This window comes from Acomys minous, assembly GCF_964271855.1.
Source record: "Acomys minous genome assembly, chromosome: 19".
Lineage (NCBI taxonomy): Eukaryota > Metazoa > Chordata > Mammalia > Rodentia > Muridae > Acomys > Acomys minous.
Genome location: NC_140499.1, coordinates 48,887,654 through 48,905,406, shown reverse-complemented (window position 1 = coordinate 48,905,406; position 17,753 = coordinate 48,887,654). Strand labels below are relative to the sequence as shown.

Below are 17,753 nucleotides of genomic sequence, written 5' to 3'. Positions count from 1 at the left end.
CCAAGAGATTTTTCCTTGAGTACTGTAAACAGGATTAAGTAAAATTAACCCTAGGTCAAGAAATGGAGCAAGCACGGTGGAACAGTTGACATGGAGCGAACAAGAAAAAAGCCTTAGCGAGTAAGAGGAAGTCAGGAGGATAGACAGAGAGACACACAGGAAGTAAAAGGGAGGGACATTCAGTTTGAAGTTTTTTTATTTTTGTTTTTGTTTTTGTTTTTGAGACAGCAGGGGGAAGGAGTTTTGTTTTGTTTTGTTTTGTTTTTTTGCCTTTTGGGGTGTCAGCTGAGGGGGAAAGTCAGCGAGGTGCTTTTTCTGCATTTCTGAGGTAGGAGGCTTTCACCCCAACATCTGGCTCCTGCTCCTGAGTCTTTATTGTTAAAGTTAAACAATTGAGATTTTGTTAAAAATAACTGGTGTTTTCATCTATAAGCTCTTCTGCTTCAAAACTCCACTAAAATATTAGTTAGCCTAATTTTTTTTCTGTATCATGTCTATAAGTTTTATGACCTTATTATTTCTTCTTTTTATATGGCTTTTTTTTATGTGAGTTTATATGCCCTTTTTGACTCTAAACCATTTGAGCTCAGAAAACAAATATCTTAAGGCCTTGACTCTTTCTACCTCTCAGTACAATGCCATGAATATATCAGGCTTAATACATATTTACTGTTGTCCTGGAACACACAGCATTAAAGAGTTTGGACATTTAAGACTGTAGCCACAACAATATTTTAAAAAAGCTTTTGACATTTAGATTTTTTTTTTTTGAGACAGAGTCTCAGGTAGCACTAGCTGGCCTTCAACTTACTGTATAACTATTGATGACCTTGAACTTCTGACTTTCTTTCTCACACCTCCTGAGTATGTAGATAACCATATCTCTTTTATGTAGTACTAGAGCTCAAATCCAAAACATTGTGCATGATAGGAAAGCAGTCCTCCAACAAGAAATCTCTAGTCCTGGATATTAACAGTTATTTTTAATCACTATGAAACGTATTAGTGGTGCATATGTATCTGTACTTCAGCAGAATATAAAAATCATAAGTATTTGAGAAACTAAAAATGTGTTTTCTGAATAATTTAACTCTCTGGCTAACTCAGAGTTAGGATGCCTTGTTGGGTCTCAGTGGAAGAGGACGCACTTTGTCCTGATGTGATTTGATGTGCTGGATAGGTTGGTGGGGCTCTTCTTTGATGAGCAGAAGGGGATGAAGAAAGATGGAAAAGAGTGAGATGATGGAAGAGGAGGGGGCTGCGAAAATAAAAGAATAAAAAAAAGAAGAAGAAAAAAGGAAATCTTTGCATTTATTTATTGGAAAGTTGTTTTTTAATACTTTAATTTTTTGTTTTAGTCAAAGAGTGCTACTAAATTATATATATATATATATATATATATATATATATATATATATATATATATATATGGGAATATCAGAATGTCTTTAGGCAATTATTACACACTTTAACTTTTGTGTTAAATAATAATAGTAATAATAATAATAATAATAATAATAATAATAATAATAATAATATGTGCATATATATAAAGGTATTTGGATTGTGTTTCAAGGGTTCTTTTCATTCCTCAATATATTAAGAACTTTTAAAAATATGACTAATATCTGATAGTTATGCATTTGTGAAAGTGGGAATACATTTCAAGAAATGCATATTTAAATGATGGGTCATTGTGAAAACATCATATACAAACTAATATGGCATCAATAAATGATATAGTTTTAAGGGACCAGAGTCAAATATGGCATCTGCCTTGACCAAATGCTGCTGTGAGATGATTTGTTTTTCATCTTTTGAAACCTCCTAACTGTAGAAAGAGCCAGAATGCATGCTTTACTGATTGACAGGGCTGGATTTTTACTTTTTATTAAATACTTCCCAGTTTTCTTTTATTTCTTTTAAGATGCAGAAACTTTCTATGATGCCTAGGCAGACTTTGAATCACTATATATCCCAGGCTGACTTTGAAGTGGATTTCAGATGTCCTCCTTTATGCCTGTCTTAGTCTGTTATTTATGTAGAAAGCAGTGAAGTTTTAGTTTTGTTAAATGTTATGTTCATGTATACTATATAGTATATATAAGTACATGTACTGTATATTTAACACACATAAATATTTTTGTGTTAGCTGTTGAGCCTTCGAAGCTTTCTCGTCCTAAATATTTGGATTTTGAATGTTTTCCTGAGGGCAGGGCTCATGGCTCAGGCAGCAACTACTTAGCATTTTAGAAGCCTTAACATCAATCTTCAACACTGTGCAAACAAAGCAAAGAAGTTCGCCTGAATTACATGTGTGGCTTAGAATTTGTTACCACTATAACTCTTTGTGTTATTTTTTTTCAGAAATTTTCCAAAGCTACAGTAATTTAAAGACTACATTAAGAGACAAATAATCATGAACACCAAGGATTTTGTAGTTATCCCCTGGGGAAAACCTGGAAATTCTGTAAAACTAAAATATAAGTAAGTATACACATATTTTTAAGTAAAATATTTGCTTAAAGTGTTTAAATGTAAGTCAAACTGTATTTTTTAAATCAGGAGATAGGTAAAAGTCAAATTTCATTAATACTTATATTTTCACATTGCATTTCATCTACAGTAAATTAATTTTAGTAAAATAATAGTTTAGAAATGTAGAGTCTATGATAATTTTCAAAATTAGTGCTAAAATTATTTAACATTGATTAAATTGTGAAGCCATAAATGAGAGTTGGATTCTTCAACTGCTGAAGCAGTATAAGGGATGGTTAAAGGCCATTGTGATGGCCCCTTTCAGTGCTTGCTTTGGAAGCAGGAGGTGACATGCTGTAAACTCTTGGAACGCTGAGTATGTGCATCACCAGGAAACGAACTTTGAATCGTAGCCCTGTTCTTTTGCTCAGAGTGTTCCTGTGAGGGAATCACACCGCCAGTCTGGGATTATTTTAGATTGGCCTTTTGTGTCCTCGGTTAGTCATTTACTTCCAGTCAACAGTCTAGAATTTTCCTATTTTTATCAAGTGCTGCCATTTTCCTCCACATTGTGTCCCCTCAGACTAGCATACTCTTTACAGTTTGGATTATTGGTGCCATATTTTAGCTGTCTGTCTTGCTTCTAAACCTTTCTACTTCTAATTTGAGGTTTCATGGAAGATCAGAATTCTGTTTATAAACACAAATGTGACCATGTGTCTTGTAATCCTGAAATGATCTTCATTATTCACAAAAGATAACTCCCAATTCTGGATCACACTCTCAGACTTTTTTTTTTTTTTAATCAGACCGTCATCCCATTTCTTTTTTACTTCAATTGTAAACAAATTTTAATTTGCTCATTTTACATCCTGAACGTAGTCTCCTCCCTCACCCCCTGTAAGTTCCACCCTTCCTCTCGCATCTCCCCCTCAACCCCTTCCCTTAGTCCTCCTAAAGGGGGGTCCTAATCCCCCATCATCTGGCCTTTGCCTATCAAGTCTCATCTGGACTGGCATGCCCATTTCTCAATCTTTTCCCATTTTACACTTTGTAAGTTACAGAATGGAGCCTCCAGCCTCTTGACTCCTATGTTATTTTCTCTTTCTTCTGTCCATACTTTTCTTCCTTTCAGGAACATTGTTTCTACCACCTCCCTTTCACTGGCTGCATTCTTTAATCCTATTGGTCATAGCGCAGACTTTGTTTACCTCAAGAAATATTCGTAGTCTGAAGGCAAGGATATATCCCTGACTGTGGGCCCCCATCGTGCCTGCCTTAGTAACAGCACAGTCACACTGCGCCTTAGTGAATTTCCTGCCTGTCTGTTTTCTTTCTGAATTAAAGGCTCTATGTGTCTGGCTTCCTTTCACTCCTCAGAGTTCTTGTGTTTAGTGTGGTGAGCCTCATCGTTTGGATGTCAATAAAGGCACAAGTCTCTCCTTCCACATGTATGTCAGCTTCTGTGGACCCTTTTTCAGTCACTTTGAAGCATCACTGTGGATTGTTTCCTCCTGAGATCAAAAGCTTGGTGCATTTGCTCTTCAGTGAAAACTTGCCACCTCTGTATATTAATCTCCTTTCTTATATTAATTATTCTCTAGTTTGGGTCAGGCCATAATATTCACAATTACAAAGGGAAGGTTTTAAATTCATAGCAGATAATGAAATCTAGACACTTGGGTTAGCTTCTCAGTATCCAATAGTCAGGGGCTAAAGCAAATAACAGGGTGCAGCTTCAGGTACCATGAAGAAAATCTCTTGGCTATGGAGAAAAAGCCACATGTGAAAAGCCATGTAATAAAAGCTGCATGCGGTTTTATATGCTTATAATTCTGGTGTTGGGAAGAGCAGAGACAGGCATAGCCCCGGCGTTCTCTGGTCTCTCTGAATCTTACTTTAATGAGTTTTAGGTCACTGAGAGATGTCGTTTCAAAAAGAAAAGAAAAAAAAAAAAAAAGAAAGAAAGACATGAAGGAAGAAGACAGAAAGAAAATTAAGAAACAGGGTCTAAAGCTGCCAGTTCAACAGAATAAGTTTATTTAGAAAGAAAATACTTGTTACAGGCTGATGATATAACTCAGCAGTAAAGTGTGCTTATACAGCAGGTACAGGCTCCAGATTTAATCTCCGTCCTGCATTAAATGGACAGATGAATGAAGAATAATGGCAGTTGTAATTACTATGCTATGAACTATCTAATAGAGTAAGGCAGGTATAAAAATCATAAATTTATTCTATTTGTCACAGATATTTGTTCATATATAAAACATGGTTCCTGTATAGAGCAAATAACACTGTTATTTTTTCAAATAACACTTTTAAATGTTTAGATTTGAAGAGACACGTTGCTTAGAGAGAATATTAATAGCAGGCAAATACTGAGTTGTAAAAAAAACATTCTTCAGGAAGTGCCAAGGAAGCAGATGAACCATGTCATTGTTTAAACCTTATTGATAGTTACAATTTAGGCACAGACCAAATTTGCTTGCTTTGAGGTGTATTTGCTTACTCTAAACGACTAATGACTATTCCAATCTTGTATCTCTAGACATGCGCAGGAATTGAAAATGGAAAAAATTCAACTGGAACTAGAGAATCAAAAGATGGAAAAGAAATTACAAGAATTCCAGTCCACATGGAACAAGGGAAAGGAAGAAATTAAGTGAGTGAAAGCTTCTGAGGATTTTAGAAGCCTAAACACAATATTTCCTAGTCATAGGGGAGGGGAATAAGGGGAAAATGGGAGGGAGGGAGGAATTGGAGGATACAAGGGATGGGATAACCACTGAGATGTAACAAGAAAAAATAATAAAAAAAGAAAAAATTATCACCATGAACCTATGTTATTCAACATGTACTTTTAATCTTATCCAATAGCATCTTTGAATAAATTCCTCTGCCATTTTAGGTTCAGATGCATGTTTATTTTATACTGTGGTTGACATGGGTAAATTACCTTATGAATGGATTTTGGAAGTTTGCAGTCTCCTGCAAAGAATAAGACTATATATTTCACGTGTACTTGCTTATGTTAAATGTCATCGTAATCTTTGTATATTAAATTTAGCTCTGTTTGGTCTTCAAAGTGATAAGTATACAATATCCAAGAAGTACTTCACTAGTCATTGATATATAGTCAGACATATTTATTATGGTCTCAGTGAAATTTGCATGGCATTTATACACACGTCCCTTAACAAATAAAATATTGGTTTAATCAAGGCATTTTCAATTGTTTGTTATGCAGATGACCAGGTATGTCTTTCTGTTTTAATCATAACAATTCACTAATGATTTTTTTCTTTTACTTTACTCTTTTTTTTTTAATGCTGGTATATGTATGTGTGAGTGGATGCATGCATATGTGTGTGTGCGCGTGCGTGAGCACACGCGCACGCACGTGCACACACATACATATGTCTTTATGTTCAAGCATATAGAAGCCAGAGGTTCCTGGGTTTCAGTTCTCGGGGGTTGATCACTTCATCTTTTGGGGATAAGATCTCTCATCAAGTAGCCAGAGAGCCCTAGAATTCTGTCTCCACCTCCTTAGCATTGGGATTACAAGTGTGTACCACCATGCTTGACTTTTCTCTCTCTCTCTTTGTCTCTCCTTCCCCACCCCATATCTTTTGTGCATCAAACTTAAGTCCTCATTTTTAAAAATCAATAGCTTTATTGAGCTACCTTACCATTTTTGATTTGGTTTTTTTAACAAACGAAAATGGGAGTTCTTGGAATCAGGTGCAAGGAGTGAATTTTCTTTGGCTGTGGAGCCCTTACTGGATGGTCTTCTAGAATTAGATTTTAGAGTGACAATTTTCTTTCCTAAGGTCTCACAGATTCTAAGTGTCACAGAGAAAGTGAAGACTTGCCACTCATTGACTAGGAAAAGGGAGGCCCATGGTGCCATTATTTTTTATCAACTGTGTGACACTGGGAAGGTTGTCCAATAAAATTTGATTATTTTTGTACCCTCAAACATGTTTTATTGTGGTGCTCAAAGAACCCCTGTTTAAAACTGTAAAATTAAAATTTGCCTTCTTTGTAATCTATGGTTTATATTTCCCGAAAACAGGAAAAATGTTTTCATTAAAAGGAGGAATACTTTTGGTACTTACATTTTTGTTTTATGTATGTTGAAGGGCAAATGGATATCACTGGAAATCTGGAAGTGTGGGCAAATTTGGTAATCAGTCACATAAAATGTCGCAAAGTCATGGGAATGCTACAAAGGTAAGAAAGCCAAAAAGAAAAAAGAAAAACAATACAGATTATGTTTTCAGGCTTTTCATTCACTCCCATACTTAAAAAAATATATTTTATTAATTTATTCATATTACATCTCAATTGTTATCCCATCCTTTGAATCCTCCCATTCCTCCCTCCCTCCCATTTCCCCCTTACTCCCTTCCCTATGACTGTGACTGAGGGGGACTTCCTCGCCCTGTATATGCTCATAGGGTAGCAAGTCTCTTCTTGGTGACCTGCCGTCCTTCCTCTGAGTGCCACCAGGGGACGTGTTCCAATATGGGGCACCAGAGTTCGTGTGAAAGTCAGACCCCACTCTCCACTCAACTGTGAAGAATTAGGAACCCACTATTCTTGCTTTAGTAACTTCACTGTAGGCTCACCACCTCTAGGTTACTACGAGGCTTTAATTATTCAGATATGCTTTGTTTTTCATTTTATTTTTTATTCACTTTACATCCCAGTCATGGTCCCCTTCCACCGCTCCTCTTAGTCTCACCCTCTCCACCCCTCCCGCCCCTCTACTCCCTATCTACCCACCCCAGCTCATCAAATTGCATCAGGAGTTCATCCTTTTTCTCCTGTGGCCTGGCAAGGCAGTCCTGATAGGGGGAAGTGATCGAAATGCAGGCAACAAAATTCATGTAAAGACCCACATGAAGCCTGAGCTGCCAATCGGCTACATCTATATAGAGAAATTAGGTCCAGTCTATGCATGGTCCCGGGTTGGTGCTTTAGATGCCACAGGCCCCTCTGCACCCTGGTTAGATGGCTCTGTTGGTCTTCTATTGGTGCTCTTGCCACCTATAGGTCTTTTGTTTTTCATACAAGAGGCTTTTTTTCCCCCCAGAAAAATTTTAATATGGAATATTTAAGAAGCTTTAAAAAATTACTTTGAGTGGATGTTTTGCATTCTTCCTTCTTCCAAATTCCAGATACAATTGCTCCATTCATTTGATGTTTAAAGGATATAAAATATAATGACATTGTTTTATATTAAAGTGAACACTAATATTATATGATATAACATATTAGAAGATTCAGTCCTGACTTCATGTTATTTATTTTCTTAATATTTCTGTATTCTGCTTGAGTAATAATTACTCATACTCTCTTGGTCTCATGAATAAAGATGTTCAAGGAAAAATCTGCTTGGTAATTCTCAAGCTACAGATTTTCTTTATCTCTACTGTGCATTGTAAAATGTAACATTTCATCACATTTATGATTGCAGGCAGGTAGGTGTATTTATATAAGGAAAACTTTTTCTCTGGGTTTCTTTGGTACAAGATTTGTGACTTCGTGAATTTTAACTTGCACAGCGTTTTATTTTTATATACCTATCATTAAACTTTCATTGGGTCATTTGGCACCCACAAATATCTTACTCGGCACTTCTGTACTTTTTTGCTTCAGAAAAAAACATTTCATTATACAGCGCCATCCCCCTTTGGAGGCAAGTTTCTTTCGTTCTGGGGTTAAAAATTTATAAACTGCTTTTCACTGGTCATTATCTTTCCACAGTGCTGTCCTGTGTTGCATTTCAGATATTACTGTAAATATGCTAAAAATTTTGGCTGTTAGCAGTTAAAGTAGCTCACATTCATAAACCCGGCACTCCAGAAGTTGAAGCAGGGAGGATGGCTTGTGTTTGAGGCCTGCCTGGGTTATGTATGGTGTAAGACCCTGAGTCAAAAAGAAAAGAACAAACCACGAAAATGCTCACCGTAATCACCAGACATGTGATCATGGCCTTGTATGTAATGGCATTTGTTAAGTGCTGTTTTGGCCTTCCAGTGGTTTACTCTTTGTTTCCAAGGACGTCCTCATCTACTATAGAAAAAACAAGGTACATCAAATACTTTTAGTTAAAGTCAATATAAAATATTTGTAATAAAGATTTTGTATATGAATAATGTGTATGTGGGAAATAATAGCTTATTTAATGAGTTTATGTAAGGAAATATTTGAAGAATAAATCAAAATACTTGTTTCCACAAATATCATTATAAAAGAGGGCAAATGTGGGAAATGTGGAGGGTATCTATCATAAAACGAGGAGGTAGAAGTTTCTGATCCTAGTCTCACATACCTTGATGCATTTTACTTTATGAGTGAGGTTCTCTTCCCTTGAAGAGCTTGACCAATCAGACTGTAGTGTTAGAAGAATGATTTATAATGGATTTTCTTGTCCAGTTGTCCATTTATTTATTAACAGAATACAAAGCAAGTGAGCTATATACAGTTTTGGCCACAAAGCATAGCAGAAATGAATAGAGTCTTAAGATTGACTTCCTGTGTATATTTTCCTTTTATTTATTTGCATACAATTTATAGCACATGCTTTACAATATTAACTGTGGAAAACAAGGGAAAGATAAGCAAAAATAGAAACAGGTGTTCCTTTTCTACTTCTCACTTACTTTGTGAGATGTCGGTTCCGGTGATCAGTGGGCTCAAAGGCATAGAGGGGCACAGTGGGACAGAAAGATCATCAAAGTTATATGAAATGAATCTGAATTAAAATAAACAGGAGAGATGTAAGGAAAAACATTGCACCAAAATACTCAGTGAGGGAAGAAAGAAGTTGAATACACAATAGATAATATAGAATGTATAGAGTAAGTCAGATTCTAAAGGAAGAAAAGCCTGTGGTATAACTTTAGGAAATTGTTTGAATTCATATAAGCAAAGCTGAATAAATGCATCCTTAGGATTTTACGTAAACAAGAGAGATGTGAAGACTTAAACCCAAGGAAAGCCTATGCATGGGTATAGGCTCAAGCCCTCAAAATGTAATATTATCTCAGTATATTTTATGCCAGATGGGACCTTATCTTAGTTGGCTTTTTATCTCTTTAAGCACTTGTATCTCCCATGAGTCAGCATATAATTGTGGTTTCACAGATAAAGTAATTTCACATCTGAGGAGTAAACTGATTTGCACAATATCAAGTATCAGGTTGTTAGCCTTGTTCTAAAATAATCTTCCAGTTTTCCACTGTAGAGAACCTGGAAATAAAAGAAGGTCAGGAAGCCAAAGTCTTGGGATTTCATAGAAGACTAAAGGGAAGGAGATCCTTTCTAGAACACATGAAAACGCCAGCAACATCTAATGTGTTGTGTCATAAAGAAACTTCACTTCAGAGCAGTGATTCTCAATGAGGCAATTTTGTTTCCCTGGAGACCTTTGATAATGTGTGAAGGGTTTTTTTTTCCCTCATTTTTGCACTTGTTACCATCAAGAGAGGCTGTCTGCTTGGTTTCGGTGAAGATGTGTAATAGATCAGGACCAAGGTTATTGCTGAACTTGCTACAGCTCATTGAAGAACCCCTTGGTGTCAGTGGTGCCAGGGGTGAGAAGCTCTGTACTAGCCTCATAAATTAAAGTTCTCACTCATTTAGCTATTTCTGCAGTCTTAGGCAAGTCAACACCTTGAACATCTGCTATGCACTCATAAGACATTTGTAACGTTTAGACTTCTGGGCAAGGTAAGAGATGCTCTATATGAACCTGCTCTGAATTGCTATGTGTCTATGTATGGAAAAATGAGACTGTTAAAAGGCTGGAGTTTAATTGCTGTGCCACAATTAGATCAATGCAATAGTACATTTCAGGTATTTAAAAATTGGGAGAATGAGAGACAATGAACAAATGCTACTCTAGTGGGCACAAAAGCAAGAACACATAAAGGTTTAATAGGACCAAGGCAAGAGTTAAGTTGTTTGTGGTTTGGTGGACTCAATTCAGTCAGTTTACTAGCTACAAAATGGGAATACAAGTAGGGAAGAAATCAAAGTTGTAGAATGCCAGTGGTTGGGGCTGTGGTCTTTGAGAAGGTGGTTCATTAAAGATGCCTTCACTGGGGAGAGAGAACCCATTTCCACTGGCAAGTGTGGGAAGGATTGTAAACTTTGTCCCAGATAAAAACAGTCTTGGCGGGCTTTGTCCCTTAAAAACACCACAGATAGACTAAACGGAGCCATCTTGGGTCTGAAACTTAAAAAGTGAACTGGGGGACTCCAGCTGGGCTACTGTGTTTCTAATCGAACATTGATGGGGACAGGAATCTTGACCCAGACCAGCTATTACATGCCTGAGAGAAACACAGGTGGAGGAGAAAGGGAAAGACTGCATCTTTTGGAACAGGCTCTCATGTGGATTTGGGGAGAGAACAGCTTACAGGCCAGACCAGCATACGGGCCAGAGACACCTGGGGATCTGTCCCATGGAACAGATACTGGAAGGTTTACTCTTGTTTCCCTTTAACCCTTTTCCCCTCTTGTATAGGATTGTATAGGATTGTTAGATTGTATAATAAAGTCTAATTAAAAAAAAAAGCAGAGCCAACAGGCAAGCAAAACATAAAATGACACAGGTGGAAATAAACATACTAGAAATTGGGTCTGACAAGTGATACAGTACAATAGTGTGGAAAAGCATAAGAGACCTACGACATTCTCATAGAGTTGAAGGTGACAACATCTGATCATGAGGGAACAGGAAACAGGATGACTACAAATTCTTGAGAGTGGAAGTTTGGAGTAGCAGCTGTAGGAATCATGGGAGTTATCAGTAAATCATTGAGCTGACTGCTAAGAAGTCCTCTTTGTCCATTGGGGTTATTCAGCATGGGGGTGCAGGAAATTCCATTGCATTATTTCATCACAATATCAGGTAGAATGGGAAAGCTAAGAAAGAGTAGATGAAAAAGTGATCATATTCATCACTGAGAACCTCTGTGTTTGGGATTTTGATGGGATGGTCATTTGAAATGATGTCTAGTTGCAAGGTTTGGTCACAATGGTGGGGCAGCTAGAGGAATTTAGGTCTTCATAATTGCCAGAGTGCTGGAAGATTTTCAGTGCAGGATGTCAGGTAAGCAGGCACAGAAGTATTTAGAGTTATTAACCAGAGATGGGATAATGAGAAATACTGAATAGATTTCTGATGTTTGGGTGGAAGAGGAACATGGACATTGATAAAGACAGGAAGTGTGCAGTGGAGATCTTCAGTGGTTGTGAATTTGCTGAGCGATGATGGAAGAACAGCTCCCTGGGTAAAAGGTGTAGACTCCCCTCTCCCAACTCCGTGCCAATGAGTAAAAGGGAATGAGTAAACCGGGACATAATTGGTCTGGGAAAGTGACTGAGGTGGAGATTGCCTACTTAGCATGCAGGAAGCTCAGGGTGCAGGTGCAGGAAGCCCCAGTACTTCATAAATGACATGATGGCATTCATCATTTGGGAAATGGGGCAAGTGGATCAGAAAGTCAGGACCGTCCTCAGCTTCATAGTGAATTGTAGGTCAGCCTGCCAAAACCAAACTAAAAATCATAAGACAGACAAGCCCGCAGAAAGGAACTAGCATCTGTGAATATTATTTTAGAGACACTTTGACCCCCAAAGTGGGCTTCAGTTAATGTGAACCTTGGCGTGAAACATTTTTAGGAGAGATACAAAATACAAATAATATGTGGATTTTTGACATGGGATTGTATGGAACTGTAAGCGTGTCTAGATATGCAGAGAGTAAGGAGACGTGGAAAATTTTTAGGAGATGGGTTGAGCATGAAAGTGGCCTCTGGGGGGCACTTTGGATACATAAAAGCATGGTGTAAGGTTGCATATATTTGTGATATCTGGGGCTGGAGACAACTAACCATTCTTAGTCATCACCATCAGACATGATGGCAGGGCCAATTCAACTGCCCTGGCATTGAGAAGCTCATATTCAATGCCTACAGCAATACATGTATCAAATTCTTGCTTCAGATATTCAGAAGCATGTAAACATATTGTGAATTTGTATCCATCTACTGTCCTTGCTTTATCACTCAATTGTTTTTCAAATGTGAATATTAGATTTAATGAAAAAATTCAATTAGACTGAAACTAGGAGCTAGCAGTTTATTTGCTTGAATATTTTTATGCAATTTGGATAATTTGAAGTAAATATGGAGACATTTATAAAACGGGAATATTACTCATAGTAATAAAAAGAAATTATAAAATTATAGATTATTTAAATATAATTATTTTATTTTCCTGACACATCTATGCAACCGAAGGAAATCATATCCATGCTGATCACATTGTAGTTCAGTTGTATCACTAAGGTAATCACACTGGATAATTCAGTTATAGAAAGTGAAGTTAAATTACCTGTAACTTGTATAACGTTGCCAACTTAAAAAATAAAAAGGGTGTTTCATATAAAAGTTGATCATTTCAATTCTATTTTCTTTTCGGCTGTGTTTGGTCCAGAAAACATCTGAACAGCTACTTCAAAGAATATGAACAATAAATGCCTCTTTTAGGCAAAACCGCAGAGGATAATTAGGCCTAAGTTTTCAAAGATGACTGTGGTTGGTGCAGCCATAGATATAGAGGTGGCTATTGTTCTCATGTCTTCATGTACAAATTGGGCAATTGAGCATGCAAATTGCAAACTGAAAGCTGGTCATGAATAGACAGTGTCTATGTAAATGCACAGCATCCTCTGGACTCGCTTGTATATTTTAAAGGCTGGTTTTAATACGACCCAGGCAAACGTGTACTGCCATCAGGGTCACTTCTGCTACCTACAATGCTAAGATCCAAGGGTTTCAAGGGATTGTTTATATTGAAATACCCAGTATTGGCTTTTACTTTCTCAAGTATATTTTTAGCAATCAAATAGGAAAGTCAGGGTTCATAAATAATACATATGATGGATGAGACTGTGATACTGAAATGTGGTTCTCTAAATCGTACAAATAAGAGAATATGCCATTGGCTTCTACAGTTATATGAACCAAATGGCTCAGTAAGAATTCAGCGTAGATACAGTCTGTACAGACAGCAGACTGCGTGCTTCAGAAGGAGGGAGAGATTTCTGAACCTTCACAATATTTGAATGTTAGTGTTTTCTTAAAATTAATTTGTGCTGACATATAGTAATTTTTCTTATATTCATTATATACTTGCCTGAAAATGTGCTTCTGGAACTTTGTATAACAGGAAAAATATTCCTAGTATGTTGTGTAATATTTGGTCTACAAACTGGGCATGGTAGCTCATACTTTTAATGTTGGTATTTAGGGTGATCATGAGCTAGAGATTAGCCTGGGTTACCTAATAATCAACGCTTTTGCTTGCCTTGTAATTTTGTTATTCTCAAATAATACGTTTTTGTGTAAGATGTACTCAAATGGTACAGCTATCTATCATTCTGTTAATAACTTCATTACTCTTTTTTTGGTTAAGAAAATGTGTAGCTTACTCTGTTTCATTAAGAGAGTGTGTAGCTGAAAATTAACGTCTATTTCATTAATGTAGCTCTCTGCTGGAAAAGTAAAATTGAAGTTACTAAAGGAACAGATTCAAGGTAAGCAGCTTTCTGTATTATATGCTAAACATGAAGCCTTCATATGTCATATATATTCATGTTGGGTCTCCACATATGTTATGAATAAATTGCAATAATTTATGTAAGATAAAGCTTCTTAGCTACCGAATGGTAATATTTTTATTTTTTAAAAAAATTTTATTCAATTTTTGGTGTCAAAATATCAGCTTAGAATGTCATTAAAACTAATAGCTCTCCTGTGGAGAGTGTTCTGGGTTAACTCACTCATTATGATCATTTCTAGCTCAATCCATTTATCCACAAATTTCAGGAATTCCTTGTTTTTAATAGCTGAATAGTATTCCATAGTGTATATGTACCACAGTTTCTTTATCCATTCTTCTATTGAGGGACACTTAGGCTGTTTCCATGTTGTGGCTATTATGAATAAGGCTGCTATGAACATGGTTGAGCAAATGTTCTTGTTGTGTGCTGGAGCATCTTCTGGGTATATTCCAAGGAGTGGAATAGCTGGGTCTTGAGGAAGCCCTATTCCCATTTTTCTGAGATAGCACCAGATAGATTTCCAAAGTGGTTGTACTAGTTTGCATTCCCACCAGCAATGAAGGAGTGTTCCTCTCTCCCCACATCCTCGCCAGCATGTGGTGTCACTTGAATTTTTGATCTTAGCCATTCTGATGGGTGAGTAGAGTGGAGAGTGGGATATTACTTTCTCACATACTCTGGTGCCTCACCTTTGACCATGTCCCCTGGAGGGGGAGACCTGGTGGCACTCAGAGGAAGGACAGCAGGTTACCAAGAAGAGACTTGATACCCTATGAACATATACAGGGGGAGGTAATCCCCCTCAGGAACAGTCATAGGGGAGGGGAATAAGGGGAAAATGGGAGGGAGGGAAGAAAGGGAGGATACAAGGGATGGGATAACCATTGAGATGTAACAAGAATAAATTAATAAAGGAGAAAAAAAAGTAAAAAAAAAAAACTAATAGCTCTCTTCAGAAGTGAAGGTTACTTTTAAACATTTCAATATAATCTTTAAACCAAGGAGCACAGTTACTAGTATACAATTATAAATTAAGATACCACTCTAGGAAGTGAAAGAATATTGAAAAATTACTTTGCAATTTAACAATTATCTGAATTTATAGTGATCTAAATGGAAGTACAGTGTTTTTCTGGAAGTTAAATATATTTGTATCAATTACTTAGATAATTTGATGGACTAAATTCTAGAAACACATATAATACAACATCGATACAAACATATTGTCAGCTGATCTTCATTGTCCAATCCATGGGATTAAGATTTACCGTGTAAACATAGTGGCCATGGTTGGGCACATCTCTGAGTGATTCTCTAGATAAGGTTAATTGATTTAGAAAGACACATACCAGATACGTACAGTTCCATCCTACGGTCTAGGGTTATAGACTGAATAAGAGCCCAAAGGCAGCTGTGTAGCAACATTCATCTCTCTCCTCTGCCACCATGACTTCCCTACCACAACTCTCACCTAGAACTGAAAGCCAAAACCAATGTTTCTCATTCCTGAAATTGTTTAGTCAGGTGTTTCATTGCAGTAGCATGACAAGGAACTAAAATGGGCATACTTATCATAAACGTTATGCCATGGTATGTTTAGAACTTTTCTAAGTGGACTTCACTTGTATTCAGGGAAAGGGAAGTGCCTAAGAAATCTGTCAAGAGTAATGATTTTAGTATGGCGGCGAAGGACGCTCAGGCAAAGCAGACAGAGTAGATGCCTGTGGCCTTTCCTCAGGGAATCTGGCAGGAGCTGATACAGGTTCTACAATGCTTAAGTGTTGTGTAAGAGTTTGAAAATGCTCATCGTTTTATTACATTTTTAAAATCATGAAACAAAACACCAGACTTTAGACGGATTATCCTGATTATCTTCTCCTTCTAGCTCCAGAAAAAGAACCAGTTAATTGCAAAATGGCACATTTTATTGGAAGTGAAAGGCCCAAGACTAAGAGGAAAGTTTGTGGACAGTGTGAGAACAAAGCTGCTCTCCTCGTAAGTACCCGACAATGCAGGAGGAATAGGCCCATCATGGCCTCTTAGACACGCCTCTCCCCTGTGAATCTCTAGAACAGCCACATGCTACTCTTTTACGTTATTGTTATTTTATGTCCTAACACAGAAGTCTAACATCTCTGTATCTTCACTAAACATCATCTGCTCGCTCTTGGTTAACGGCATCATTTAAAGTTGTGTCCTCTCTCTTTTCCATCATGCTTAGCAACACATATGCATGCAAAGATATATCTAGAGCAAACACAATGTCCTGTCATAACTTGAAAGATGAACAACCCCCCCAATGTTTTCTTTTATCGTACACGCTTTATTATGATAAGAGTAAGTGGTTTTCAGTTTGGAATTTGGCATGCCAGCATTCCTTATGAAATAAATGATCTTTGGTAAACTACCGAGTCCTTCTATGGATGATTTTAGACCTGTGGCCTATGCCACAGAGCTATGGGATACCTGCCATTGTACCTGATACATACAAAGGAGAAAATATCTAAAACGATTTTGTCTTTAGCTTGTCACCTTATGACTTTATACATTTACAAATATTGAGAAGATCCGACACTTCCAAGCATTTAATTTTAAATGAGATTTCAGTGGCTGTAGGCTGTTTCTCTATGCTAAAAGTAGAGAGGAAAGTTACATATTAATTTGGCACAGGAAGATGATATAATTAGATTGAAACGAGTTCTGAAAACTACCATAATACAGCCAGTCTGGAATTTGCCAAATCAAGCAGGTAGGTTTAAAAACTGCATTCTGGTGTTTTATCATTGAGGAAACTATTTGGGAGAATGGAATTCTTATCTATGGTTTAGTAAGTTGCTGCCAGTTGCACAAACTGCCTAAAAAGATTTTCCAGTTGGCAGTCATTTTAACCCATTTAAATCCAAATATGCTTGTATAACAAAATAATTGAGCTTACTTGGCAACTCTTAGCTTTGATCTTCCAGGCTACAAATATCTGTTGAGCTGCTTTTTAAAAAAAAAACATCTCTTAATAAATACTTAGCTTAGAATCATATGCTGAGCCTGTATTTTAGTTGCCTGCATCATATTATGTGATAGAAATTGCCAAAAGTTTATGAAACTATCAGTGAAATGTTAGTAGGTATATTCAAGAAAATTGTGCACAATGCATCTTGAAATAAGCATTAGTATAAAAATACTACCATATAGCTATGTGAAATATTTTAACATTTATTTGGTACTTAAAATTGGGTTAAGGATTTTTTTTGTTATGACTAGTTAGAAAGTCTTTATGGGTTGGCAGCAGGTGTGTGTGGGGGGGATATTTCTGCTTAGATATAAGTTCCAGCTTTATCTTCTTAATTACCTTTGAAAATATAATGAGTTAATAATAGACCATGCAGTCATCTAAAATATTAGATTTATTTTTAAATATTTTATTAGTTTTCCAAAAAAAATTAAAAGGATTCTTTTGTTATGTCATACTTGATTTGCTTGACCATACAAGCTAATGGTGAACCAAAAATAATATCCCCATTGTATGACTCAAAGCTCAATATTTTAACGGTGATAAACACTGATGTTCACTCAGTCCGTTACTGACAACTGACAGCAATATTAATCATTTGTTGACAAAGGCTTTCTG

At 36.6% G+C, this 17,753-nt stretch overlaps 1 protein-coding gene across 4 annotated transcripts in view; it reads left to right on the top strand.

Moving 5' to 3' along the window:
* The window catches only part of ZBBX (zinc finger B-box domain containing), a 97,591-nt gene that overhangs the window by 4,666 nt on the left and 75,172 nt on the right, over positions 1–17,753 (top strand). For 2 of the 4 annotated variants that reach the window (XM_084769130.1, XM_084769129.1), the window contains exons 2-6: positions 2,368–2,487; positions 5,030–5,143; positions 6,627–6,717; positions 14,053–14,101; positions 16,014–16,123. In XM_084769130.1, the coding sequence (XP_084625256.1) occupies positions 2,420–2,487; positions 5,030–5,143; positions 6,627–6,717; positions 14,053–14,101; positions 16,014–16,123 (432 nt within the window). In that variant the 5' untranslated portion in view covers positions 2,368–2,419. Of the gene's footprint in view, positions 1–2,367; positions 2,488–5,029; positions 5,144–6,626; positions 6,718–9,941; positions 10,225–11,472; positions 11,612–14,052; positions 14,102–16,013; positions 16,124–17,753 lie in introns of those variants that run through there. The other 2 variants (XM_084769131.1, XM_084769132.1) reach the window with 2 other exon arrangements.